At 43.5% G+C, this 14,088-nt stretch overlaps 1 protein-coding gene across 1 annotated transcript; it reads left to right on the forward strand.

Moving 5' to 3' along the window:
* The first annotated feature begins 10,260 nt into the window (after positions 1–10,260).
* On the forward strand, positions 10,261–12,151 carry LOC124700573 (protein ECERIFERUM 26-like). The gene is made up of 2 exons (XM_047232668.1): positions 10,261–10,722; positions 11,075–12,151. The coding sequence occupies exons 1-2, from the start codon at positions 10,261–10,263 to the stop codon at positions 11,975–11,977; spliced, it is 1,365 nt and encodes a 454-aa protein (XP_047088624.1). The 3' UTR covers positions 11,978–12,151.
* The last annotated feature ends 1,937 nt before the right edge of the window (positions 12,152–14,088 follow it).

Here is a 14,088-nt window from a genome sequence, read left to right on the forward strand (position 1 = left end):
GCTAGTAATCACCAAACAGATGAATCAACCTTGATAGCAACCATGTAAAAATACTTGCTTAGGATGCCTAAGCTTAACTCAGCCTTACCAGCCTTAAGTATTGATGAATCCAACCTTGTTTGGATCCATCTAAACCTTACTCCAGAAATTAGTTGAAACCATAGTAAACCATAGAACTCCACAACCCTAATTATCATACTTGTTCTTTATTAAAGAAACATGTTCTTCAAAAGTTATTCCTTTGAAGAATATAACAAGTAATCATTAACCATGCCATATAGTACTAAAACTGACAACTGTTCTTTACATGTTAACATTATGCCAATTATCATTCTTTGTGTGCTCAATTGATTACCGTGCTTTATTATCTACTCGTTCATGATACCAAGTAATCACACCTGAATAAGAACCTTGTTTGTGAATCACTCTAAAAGTGCAACACACCCTGAACCAATTATTACCACTCACTAATCCTAAATCATCGGGGTTAGGTCACGCTTAGAGCGATTGCATCTCATACTTATGCATTATTGCATCCTTGGCAATCTTTTAAACATCGTCCTTACCGGCGATGATGCTATTTCAGAATTTGGAGTTACTACGTATCGAAGACCTTGCCCGCATAATCTTGCGGTCAAGAAAGGCAAGTTCATCACTTGCTCATGTCATTTGAGTATTTTTATCAAATTACTTGCAAAGTATTATGGTTATCACTATTGCACAAAAATCAAAACCACTACTTTCATAACTATGAATATGACTATGTGGTGGGCAATGGAACCATGGATTGTGTTGATATGGTGGAGGTTCCATTGCACGGGCTTGTATCCATCTAGGATTAAACAACAAATGTCGCCGGTGATTCTTGTGCCGTAATACCCGTGTTAACCATAAGATCCGGAGTGGGACGGAGTAGTCAAAAGTGTTTCCACCTCTCGTTCATCAACGGATGCGCTTTACCGTAGACACTTGTATCCTGTCGGGGCAAGCGGTGGGTCAGGGAAGCCTTAAGTCCCCACGGCATAGTCCGTAGACACTTGTCGCTCGAAGTGCAAGCGGTGGGCTGGGGAAGCCTAAAGTCCCCACGGTATTGCGGTCTATGATGGGTTGCAGCTACCGGCGAAGGAGTTTGGTTAACGAGTCCCAAACTCGTTGTCGTGGTCGGGGTTCATCCTTAAGTGGTATAAGAGGACCGACGAGGACCCAGGGTCGGGGTATGCAACAAAGGGTGGGTGTTCGAGGTAGCGGAGGAACATGATTGGCTAGACCTTATACCGGGCCTCACACCAAAGGAAGTGTGGACGGGTAACGTGCTCGGTTGGCACCAAGGTTAAGATCTCTTATGGGTAAAGCAACACACCTCTGCAGAGCGTAAGAACTGTGACCTGTCACTCCCTGTTCCGGGATTGAGGAACTGCGAACGCGGCCGGAAAGGAGCTCCATGAAGTTCTAGTAAACCGGTGAAGGCTGACGGACATAGCTCTTCTGAATAAAAGCAACCTCTTGAAGAAATGATTATGAAAACCTGCATGGGTATTAGACTTTCTGGTCTAATGCCGTAGCTAGTGCATTAAACACCTCTTTCCTATAATGAACTTGTTGAGTACGCTCGTACTCATCCCACTCTTAAATCCCCTGCTTAGATATGGAGGCACCGAAGGAGGATCTACGAGTGCAACACGAAGATCGAGGAGTCAACAACTACTTCAAGGGACAGGAACCGTCGAAGAAGGCGGATACCACATCCAACAAGGAGAAACCTAGATTAGCAATAGAAAGGAACTAGCTTCCTAAACTTAGCTCCTATTTAGCTAGAATCTATTCATAACCTCTGTAGCTAGTTAAATACTCTACAACTAGAGTTCGCGATAAGACTAGTCTACGAGTCGTTCTTCTGGAGTTATTTGCAGTTTTACCTCATTGTAAAGTAGGAGGTCATGATGATCTTATGTAACTGAGTAAATGTTGTAATTCTATAGACATGCCTTGGACCCGCATATGTTTCTGTTGTACCACTCTGAGCGATATAATACTAGTGGAACGGTGTTTCATTGGTGTTATATCAGACTTGCATACTACACCATGCAGTGGTATGTCGGGTCACCACATAACTCCAGTTTAAGAGCTACTAGGCTTGCTATAGAATTCTAGCTATTTAGGTGCTAGGATTAGGGAAAGGTTCCCTTCTATTACTAGTCTAGGTTTCCATTGTAGCTGATGCAGAAGTTGACTCCATTGACTCATTTGATTGGATTCTTCATCTTGTTGCAATTGACTCCTTTGTCTTCGAGTTCCACGGAAGTTTTTCCTTTGGTGCCTTGATCTAAGAAGGGGGTTCAAACGAGATAGAATGAGTACGAGCGTACTCAGCAAGTTCATATTAGGAAATAGGTGTATCATGCACTAGCTACAGCCATAGACCAGAAAGTCATAGGCCAATGCAAGTTTTCATAAACATTTCTTCAAAAGGTTTATTTTATTCGGAAAACTATGCCCGTCAGTCTTCACAGGTTGACTAGAACTTCGTGGAGTTCCTTTCTCGCCGCGTTCGCAGTTCCCTTCCCGGAACAGGGAGTGACAGTCACAATTCAGTATCCTCTGCAGAGGTGCGTTACTTTTCCCATAAGAGACCTTATCCTTGTTGCCAACCGGGCTCGAGATTCCGTCCACACTTCCTTGGTGTGAGGCCCAGTATAAGATCCAAGCCAATCCCGCCTTCTCCGCGATCGCAAACCCACCCTTTTGTCCACCCGCACACCTCCGGTGAGACTTCCCCGATAATACGGCTTTACTCATGGTGTACTTTGGACAATCCTTCATAGATCGTAGAGCCATCATCACTAATGGATGGGGATTTAAAAGGCTATCCCAACCTACGGCAGTGCCTCCAACACCCCGCCGACTCTACCAATCCGTTGGCGTGCAGAAGGGAAAAGATACGGCTGGCTTCCCCAGAGCCATTATAGATCTCATGGTCAACGCGATTTGTACGGCGCTAGAATCACTGGGACTGGCATTGGTAATTTAATCCTAGGGTGATATAACCCATTGCAATGGAACCTCCACCATATCAACACATACCATGGTTCCATTGCCCACCACACATAGTCATATTCATAATTGTAAAATAATACTTTGCTTTTCAATGCATGAGTGATAAGTATAGTACTTTGCATATAATTTGATAAAAATAATCAAATGACATGAGCAAGCGATGAACTTGCCTTTCTTGACTGCAAGATTATGCAGGCAAAAGCTTCGATACGTGATAACTTCAAATTCTGAAATACCATCATCGTCCGGTAAGGACAATGTTTAAAGAACTGGCAAAGATGCTATAATGCATAGTATGAGATGCAATCGTCCCGAGCGTAACTTAACCTCGATGATTAAGGATGTATGAGTTGTAAAGATTTCTTTAGGGTTGGTTGCACTTTTAGATTGATTCTCAAACAAGGTTCTTATTAGGGTTTGGTTAAATTAACATCTCAAACAAGTGATATAAGACATTATAACAATCTTACACATAAAGAATAGTGGTGGAATAATATGTAAAGAACATTTGTCAATTTTAATTTCTACAGAACATGGTTGATGATTACTTCTACTATACTTCAAAAGGATAACTTTTGAAGAACATGTTAATTAAGAATTAATGAGTATTTCAAAGAAGGATTAAGGCTTCTAAGGTTTGATTGATATTTGTACTTCAAAAGAATAACTTTTGAAGAACATGTTAAATAAGAATATGAACTACTGTACATATGAGCTATGTAACTCTAGGGTTTACTATTGAGTTCATTTAGTTGCACTATAGGAACTAGTTGGTTCTTAGCAAGTATTGATAGGTTTATTGCTATGGTACATCATATCAAAGGATGGTTATTAAGATGGTTCCATAGGTTTTCTATTAGGTTTACTATGGCTTCACATTTGCTTTCCTAAATAATCCCTAATGGTTTCTAAGCTAAGTGGTTTATCATTTCCTAGGTAGGGTTTAGTGAAATAGGAGCATGTGATGTGAATTGTTACACAAGGTTGATATTAGGGTTTATCATTATGGTGCTACTAGGGTTTGATGATTGAGGTTGATCTTAATGGTATGGTATAGAGTAATAGGATCAATGGTACTAATTCAATTAACAAGTTAGGGTTTATATCTAGGTGGCACTAGTGAATCATATAGGTTTAAACTAAGTATATGGACATGAAATGACAATCTCATGTGACTTGGTTTATGCTAGTGGATCATAAGCAGGCATTCATTGGTTTCTTATTAGGGTTCTATAGGTATAGATGAATCTCACATGATCACATGTGACACATAACTAGGGTTTTAGAGTTACTACTAAAGTGGAATGATCACATGAAATAATGGGATCAAGATTCTAACTTATAATTAAAACTAGGGTTTCTAAATTATGATCCAATTCTTAAAGTAATATTTGGTACTAGAACTCATGTGATTAAGTACTTGAAATAGAATTATTAATAATTTTAACATGCTATTAATTTTTAGAGGGTTTAGGAATTAAAATAATTACTAGTTAGGGTTTAATTAGAAATCGTGGTTTTATGATTATTAGGATTTAACTAATTAACTTGAGAACTAAATATGTTTAAATATACAAGGTTTGAATTACCAAAATAACATTAACTTTTAGTATTTTCTTGCTTTATTTTATTTAAAGAAAATGGTAAATGGTAAATGGCAAATCAGGTTTTAGGAATTACCACTAATATTTTAATTGATGAGAACATGATAAAGAAAATTAATCTTAACATTTTAATTAGTTACTGAATAGTTAAAATTTAAATTTCAAACTTCACTAATTATTGAATTCAAATTGTATTTTAAATGAAATGGCATAATTAACAAAGTTAAAAATAAGTGAATTTTTATTTTGACACACATTTTTGTTTTATATTTTATTTGAATAGAGTTTATTTTTGTGAGCATTTTGATATATTATTCATAATTTTCTAAGTTGATATGAATTTTGTATGATTTTGCAAAGTTGCAGCAATTTACTGGTTTTTAAATTAAAGCTAAAATGCTAGTTGTACCGGTTCACACCCTAGCCTCTGCGACTGACTGGTGGGGTCAGGTCCAGGTCAGCTGCCTCGTTGGCAGTTGACCGGGTCAAATAGGTCGTCGACCCCACGGCCACATTGACATCACCGGCGGCTTGACGCCGGCGAGTCAGAGCGCGACGGCGACGCCGATTCTGGGCTCCCCGAGATGCGTGGCTAGTACTAATCGACTCCCTTTGATCTACCGAGCACGACGGTGGTGATGGTTTGTGCGGGGACTCACCGAGCATCGCCGGAGAAGACATCCGCGGCGGCGCTGCTCCGGCCAAGCGACTAACTCGAGCTAGGGATGATACTAGGAAGCGAAAGTTGGCTCTATAGATGCGCAAGCTCACCGTGAAGTTGATGGTGTGGTCGGCGACGTCGATGACCGCCGGAGTTGAGCTCGATTTCGCCATTGCCGATGATGTACTGAGAAAGGGGAAACAGAAATTGACGTCGTCCAGAGCTCCCCTTCATGATTCCTTCCGCCAAGATGATCAACAGAACCAGGCGCTCCTCCTAGACCAGAAATCATGCGCCGGGGTGGTCTTAATCGGTGGCTAGCCGGAGAATAGCCGTCGGTGACTTTTGTTGATTGCGAGATATGGAAAGGTTCTGGGAAGAAATGGGTGGGCGGCGAAGTATTAGGGTTCTACGGCGGAGCTACTGGTAGCTTTATAGAGCACGGCGAGGTCTACCTCGTCATTCCACCGGCGGCAATGGCCGAGATGCGACGGCAAGCCGTGGAAGTGCAATTGGGCACGAATCTGGATGCACAAGGGATAAGACGGACGCGAGAGATATAGGGTGGAGTTCTAGAAGCTTCGTGGCGTCCGTGGCGTCCTTATCATCGTCGAGGACGTGGCCGAGCTCCTCCTCTCGCGCTTGTCGTCTCCGGAGAAGAAGAAGGAGACGATGGCTTGCCTCGCACGAATTTTGAAGCAAGCCGAAACGGTATCCGGGCTATTTCGTTTATGGGCTGGGCTGGCGACATGGGTTGCTGCTGGGCTGCGATGGCCTGCTTCGGTGGACAGGTAAGCCCCTCTCTCTCTCTTTTCTATTTCTGTTTTATTTTCTGTTTTGAATTTGATATTTCAATTCACATTTGGTTTCTGTTTTTCTTTGCAGGTTCTATAATATTTGATTTTCAATATCACTTGATAATAATACTCCCTGCATAATTGTGTTATCCAATCAATTATTTAATATTTTAATTAAATTGGTGTTCTTGTGATGTATGATTAATATAGATAGGGTTTAGGTTTTGATCTCAATTCTTTTTATTTGAGAACCAATTCTATTTCAATGGTTTGAAATTTATAATCTGTGCATGGTGAACATGTCATTAGGTTGAGCTAGTACTTAACAATATGGATTGTTCACATATAATTTTCATTATGGCTAGAGTTTAAATTAAATGGTATTGAGGTTGGAATTGTGTTATGGTTGTATGTGAAGAATTATTTCTATGGTTTTAAGAAGATGGCTAAGAAAATTCTATAATCACTAACCTGGTTGTAGTAAACTTTAGCTTGAACTAATTAAAATGGATCATATGTTTATAATTAGCAATGCATTTGCTAATGATGGTTTAATTTATAGAACACTACTTCATTTGGTCTACTAAGATGGAAAGGTGGGGTTTAATATTTTATGTGAACTGATTCCTAGGTGAAAGGGTTAAGGTTTTGGTGATGCTTCACTAATTGAAGTATAAAATAGGCATGAGGTATGGCAGGGTTCTTATTATAATCCAAATTAATCCATGGGTTGGAATTCAAATGTAGTTTAGGGTTTAAGTAGTGATCACCAATGTGATACCCAACTAGGATTGGAATATGAGCATAAGCTTTGGTTATGTTTCACTAATGGAACATGGCTCTCATCTACAAGATTAAAGGTTGGTTTAAACAAGTAAGATGTAATACTACTCTAGTATTCTCTAGGATAGACATGGCTATGGTTAGAATCTATAATCTCTCTCACTTCTAAATGTCTTGTAATATCCTAAGGTCCTACTTAGGATATGATGATATGATCTTATAAATATATGGTTTTCCTAGGAATTCTACCTTGGTATCTTCTGTAGCTTGTTCTTCATGAAATCCGATAAACCTGCATCTTGTGGTATGCCTCCACCTCCTAGCTTCTTCATCTTGATCCTAGCTAATTCACATGGAGTGGCTCTATGTGTTTGTTCCCATGTAACATGGTACTTGATGAGCAAATGGATGAAGGGTGTGGCTCTATTTATAGGCTTGGGCAAGCTCTATTATCATGACACATAGATGGTGACTCTTGTTTTGGTTTGGTGAGTAAGGTGCTTGGTTGTCATGCCCTCATCCATAGCAATCCTTTGAGCATGAGGTGGCATAACTTGGAAAGCAAGTCATGTAGATATTTTCATCACATGTGGCATGATCATTATCCTCTCACATGATTTTATTTTTAGATAGCCAAGTGGCATTTGTTACTAAATATCTTGTGGATGGTTTTATTATTGTTGATGACTCACTATATCATATTGGATTGGATTTCATTATAATATTGATCAAAAGATCAAGGTTGAAGGTTATTCCTCAAATTTGGATAGTTGGTGTTTGATTTCACCACGGCATGATCATATGAGTTTCAAAATACTCATAGTCAGTTTTATTCAAATAGTTTGAACTATAAATCGTAATGTAAATGGATTTAGTTTTATGATATTCCATATTCTTAATAAGTTATGATTTAAATAAGAATGTGTGGCTTTTATGCACTTTAGACCCTGTGGTTTACCTTATTTGGTAATAAGTTTAGAAGTGAATTAAATTACACACAAAGGTAGTTGCTAACTTTTAAGTGTTAATAAGTTAGGCTTCGATTCTTAAAGACTGTGTTGTTGTAAATATAATTCCATTTGATCTAATCCATAGATCAAATCATCTATACCAAAACAAGGTTTTAACAAAGATCACAAGTGAAGTTTATAGCGCTTGACTTGATGATCTACTTCAGTTCCAAGCAAGTCAAGTGAAACTTCGGCTATCGTGGTAAGTTTTATTTGAAAGCGCGAAAATTCCCCGGATTTTCTATGCATGAATGCAATGCATACTTTGGTGTTCTCTCATTTTATTGCCTCTAAACCTAGGATATTACAGCGTGCCACCTGACCTATACCTGGTCAGGAAGGTGTTGGATGATGCCTCGCTTAGTTTCCTGCATGGCATACACGTAAACATTAAATACGAGCCTCGATCGGCTCTCGAAGTTATCTCGTGAATCGGCTCAAAGAGCCGATCCACCCATGATTCGTACGAGGTGTACGAATATATGGTGGTCCTGCTTGATCAAGATAAAGCTAAAGCGATCTACGACGATTTAGGGTTTTCACCGCATAATCGGATCATCCTACTCACGATTGGGCCTCGCGCTCGCGTACGGTGATCGTAAGCCGATCCTAGACGGGGCCTAAAAACCAACACGAGGTTGATCCCCGGAACATCCCTGTCTAGGGCTAGCAAACTACACCCTACACGCCGCCGGATCCTCCAACCCTTTGTAAGGCCTAACTATTGCGGATATTAAACTAATCCTTGAAGAACAAGGAGCAACCGTAACGGATCGGATCTACTAAACAATGATCAAGCGGGGTGCCGCCCTACACCTAAGATAGGTGTAGGGCGGCTAGATGTATAAGGGTTGCACTACGACAACATATGATACGAAGAACAATGCTAACCCTAACACATCTAAGATAACTACGTTGCTCGCCATCAAAAAGGCTTCAGCACGAGCAACGCATGAACAACGTAATAAGCTTGTGCTTGCCTAGATCGCAAGATGCGATCTAGGCAGCATGGTGCTTACCAGGAGAAACCCTCGAGACGAAGGAGTTGGCGATGCGCCGAGATTGATTTGTGTTGAACGTTGGTTGTTGTTTATTCCATAAACCCTAGATACATATTTATAGTCCGGGGACTTTCTAATTCGGGCGTGCACCTAACCGTGCACGGGTAAAACTCTACCTTCTAAATTAAGATACGATCTACTATAATACAGATACACGGGCAATTTAGCCCAACTCCTTCGTGTCAGGCCGCTTCAGAGATCCTCCACGCGTACATCTTTCAAGCCCATCTCATCTACGGCCCATCTCCTGATTTGGCCAAAATCTGGTGATAACAATCACCTTACTGGAAGAGGAGCTACTGGAAGATCAGTCCATCGATCAAGTAGTGCCATTAGCACAATTGTCGCCGGAGGAAGTACATGCTCTACAAGGAGCACCGCCGGAGGTACGTCTCAGTCGGGTCAAAGATACATCATCGCCTTCCTCATCGTGGTGATCGTGAGGATCTTGTTTTCTGAGTGGTGTCTGATCGTATGTAACATGCTATGGCATGATAATCTCACCCTATTTGAATTATGTTTGAATTATGGTAAGGATATGGAACTGTGATTTGAGCAACCAAACAGCTCATTCCTGTTTTTCTGCGTGCAAGTTGGGCTGAAAACGGGCAACCAAACGATGGGACATGGCTTCCTTCTCCGGCGCACAAAAGTCCGCACAAACGACCCGCGTGTCATGGCCCATGGCCCGTTCGCGACGTGTAGGGAGACCCATCTCACTGCGCTAGTGGTGCAAGAATCGCATTCAGGCTACCAAACAGTCGGTTCCACAGACTCAACAACCTATCGTATTTCAGAGATGATGATCGCACACGAAAGCTGGCTCAGCCTTCACAGGGTAACAGCTTGCTGAAACTATGCTGACCTGTGTGGGTAGAAGATGCAATGCTGTTAATTTGCTGTTTGGTTCATATCTTGCCTGGATTGTGCTCGTTATTTTGAGTGCAGATTCAGAGTTGCAGATCGCTGCATGATGGTCGGAGACGCCGTGAGCCCATGACGCCATCTCCATGATCCAGGCACACCCACCAACCAACTAACCAGACACTTCACGAGCGCCTGTCCTCCAATGACGCCGCGCCACGTCTGCTGTGATTTAAAAGCCAGTAATGTGCGCTCAACAACCAGCAGCTAAACCCCGCCAACCCTTTCCCGCCATATTAACTTCCGCGGTCTACTTATGCGATGCGCTCCCTCCAGTCCCCAATCCCCTGCACGACAAAATCTCACTCGTCTCCCAAGCACACTCCTCTAATTTCCTCTTGTGTGAGCGCGCGGCGACCGGAGACCATGCCGACGGCGATGGCGACGGCGGCGGGCATGGCGACGGGGCCAGGAAGCCGCGTGACGCGGTACGCCAAGTCCACGGCGGCGTCGGTCACGCCGGTGCGCCCCGGCAAGACGCACACGCTCTCGGCGCTGGACAACGCCATGGAGCGCCACGCCGTGCACCTGGTGCTCTACTACCGCGCCGCGCCGGGCGTCGACCGGGACCCGCTCAAGGAGTCGCTCTCCGAGGTGCTCTCGCTCTACCCGACAATGGTCGGCCGGCTCACCCGCGGCGAAGGCGACGCGCCCGGGTCGGGGTGGATCGTCAAGTGCAACGACGCCGGGGTGCGCATGGTGGACGCCAGGGCCGCCGTCACGCTCGACGAGTGGCTCGCCACGGCCTCCGCCGACGAGGAGATCGACCTCGCCTACTTCGAGCAGATGGGGTCCGAGCCCTACATCTGGTCGCCCTTCTACGTCCAGGTGGCTAATACTCTCACTCACTTCTAATTAGTTCACTAATGCTTCTGCTCAACACTTCAGTTTGTGAAACTATATTATCAAGTAGTATCATGTTAACTATTTAGCTTGACTTGACCATCGACATAAACATAGTCGAGATCTAAATTCAATTGATACAGCATGCATAGCACAGTGCATTTGATTCACTTCATTGCTAGTGGAGCAGTTGTCATGTTGAAGGCAAGCTTTCAGTATTGTACAGCAGGGCAGCTCAGAAAATTTAATTGTCCATGGAGTAGCTGTCCGTAAATTTTCTCATTGCAATTCAATGTATCACATGCCTGCGGTCCGACCTGTGTGCATCGTAATGCAGCTGACGGAGTTCACTGACAAGTCGTACGCGCTGGGGCTGAGCTGCACGCACCTCCACAACGACCCCACGGCGGCCGCGCTCTTCTTCCACTGCTGGGCCGCCGCTCACCGCCGGAGCACCAGCCCCTACTCGCCCTTCCTCCACTCGCCGTCCTTCGCCGTGTCTCCGGCCGCCTCGCCGCCTCCAGCGCCGCCTATGCTGGCCGCCAAGTCCACCGCCGCTCCGCCTAGCGCCGACGCCATGTCGTCCGCCACGTTCCACTTCCCCGCGGACGCGATGCGCGCGCTGCTGTCCTCCCTCGAACCCGAAACCACCCCCTTCGCCGCGCTGGCCGCGCTCTTCTGGCTCCGCGTCGCTGCAGCTGGTACCGCCGAGGAGGGCGAGAAGGATCTCACGCTCGCGCTCGACTTCCGCAAGAAGATGCACGCGCCGCTGCCGACGGGGTACTACGGCAGCGCCGTCCACTTCACGCGCGCGAGTGCCGACCTGTCGTCGGGGCTGTCGGCCGTGGCGGCCGCGCTGGACCGGCGCGTGACCAGCGTGCCAGAGGAGGAGCTGTGGGCCGCCGTGGAGTGGCTGCACGCGCGGCAGGCCGAGGGCGGCGAGCCCTTCCAGATGTACGGGCCGGAGCTCACCTGCATGGCGCTGGACCACCTGCCCTTGTACGGCGCGGAGTTTGTGGCCGGTGAGCAGCCCGCGCGCGTGGCGTGCCGCGTCGCCGGGGCGGTCGGCGAGGGCATCGTGATCGTCTTGCCGGCCGCCGAGGGGGACGCGGCGAGGGACGTGGTGGTGACGCTCCCCGCGGAGGCGACGGCCAGGATCTGCCGCGACGACGAGGTGCTCCGGTACGGCGCCAAGGTGGTGGCTGGGACCAAGGTGGAAACAGGGGCCAAAGCCAAGTAGGATCCAGCCTAATAAACACTGCTGGTGTTAATGGTTTCGCTATGTTTTCATTTTAGTTTGATGGTGACGCCTTCTGATTTTGATCATCAAAATTTGATGTATCCTGTTGTGATGCGTTGGTGAAATGTACTTGTTGTTTTCCTTTTTTTATGACATCGTGAATGCTAGTCCTCACAACACGAGTATTTACTTGTCACACAAGTAAATTTAATGCACAAAAAATTCACATGTATTTATAATATGTCCTATGTTCAAACTCTGATAAGCTCTATTTCCAAAAAATCGCATAGCATTGCTTCATGCAATTAACCGTTGAGGTTGATCTTTCCATTAATTGCAGCACATGGCATAACAAAGGTAAAAGAAAATAGAATACACCGTAATCAATGATCAGACCAGATCATACAACTGTAAACTCGATCTGATTAGCCTTCTCACATAACAACTGCAAAATTCCAAGGTTTTCTTTGCTCATCATCCACATTTGTACATTAAACTCTTTGCACTCACTTTTTTTTTCAAAAACGCATAAGCATGCAGCCTTTTTCGTAGATAGGGAAGAGTCAAATACAATGATCCAACACATAAGACAAGCAAGGAAAAAGCCCTCAAATTACACCCCTCACAAGAAACCCACTAATTTCAACTTTCCACCTCCCCTACAATGGCATCAAGAATAAGTGCTTCCGTATTTGACTCTTTTTGAAAATCCTATTGTTCCACTCGATCCAAATCGACCTAAGCACTAAGAGGAAGAGGGAACACATTCAAGATTGCAGCCTGGTCAACCAAGTGTCAATCACCTTCCGCCACCACTCGAGAAGACAATCCACCGAAGTAAGTGCAAAAGAGGGGCAGTCCAAACCCCTCAAGACTTCGATCCAAATGCTCAAAGAGAAGGGACATTGACGAAGAAGATGGCCAATCATCTTAGAGTCTTGCAAGAAGAAAGTGCAAGATTCATCATTGTTCAAGCCATGGAAAGGTACCACCTCAAAGAGTTAAGTGCAAATAGCAGATCGCATAATGTGAAGGAGTTGTTCAATCTGAGACATTCAAGCCTTAAAGTCACCATTGAGAGGGATTTTACTGCTTTGAAGAATAGGTTTTAGGTCCTTGTCCAGAAACTCTTTCACACTTACGACGGTTAAGTCAAGTTGGTTCTTGCTTGCTATATTATTCATAACTGGATCTTAGGTTGGGGTGATGATGAGTATGCTCATTAAGATTGTTGTCCCCATGATTGATTTTCTGCTGAACTGGTACGTTCGCATAGTACGGTTATGCCTGGCCGTACCGGCGGTCATTGAAATGTCTCTTTTTGCGATAATTTTTTTGAGTTGGCTCATCATTTTGGTACGATCATGTGGTACGACAATGGCTAGCCATAGGAGTGATCGTTAAAACGTTTGTGATTACTTGATGACTTGTTTTCTTCAAAATTTCTTTGTGGACTTGTTTATGTCAGTTTTGGTACATAAAAATGATAGTATTTGGAGCACTAGTATAGTAATTATTTTCAGTGAATATTATTAGGGAGATGATGACCATGTTCTTCTCCTCCCCGTTGCGCAAACTTTGAACACTTTTATTAACAATAAGAACAAAAAATAAAACTAAAAACTTGCTCTTCCATACTATTTACCATGGGTTGACTCCCAAGAAATGCTTTATTTTAAGTCGTTTAGCTCGACCTAAATAAAGATTAACTCTTCTTTGCAATGGGGACTCCAATCCCAAAGTAGTTATCTTTTAAGGTGATTATTTTTTGTCTCTGTTAGCCTTGTTCTTCTTCCTAGAAAAATGAACAATAAATGATGCAAATGAGGGTAATTTAAATCTCACATCCTCAATTTTGAATTATTTCAAAGTTTTAAAAAAGATTAGATGTCGAAAATAATGTACTTATAAACTCGAAAAAATCTCAACTCGAAATATCCTATAATTTGGGCTGCAAAAAAGGATAAAATAGGACATCTAAATTAGTGCACGGTGCAAATTTCAGTCCTCCATAATATGTAATATTTTTTCATTGTTTGTAAAACCAGAATATAAGGTATTTTGGATTCAGGTTTTGTATGTTTGTTCATCATTATCTACATCTAGGATTT

Source organism: Lolium rigidum, chromosome 3 (genome assembly GCF_022539505.1).
Source record: "Lolium rigidum isolate FL_2022 chromosome 3, APGP_CSIRO_Lrig_0.1, whole genome shotgun sequence".
Lineage (NCBI taxonomy): Eukaryota > Viridiplantae > Streptophyta > Magnoliopsida > Poales > Poaceae > Lolium > Lolium rigidum.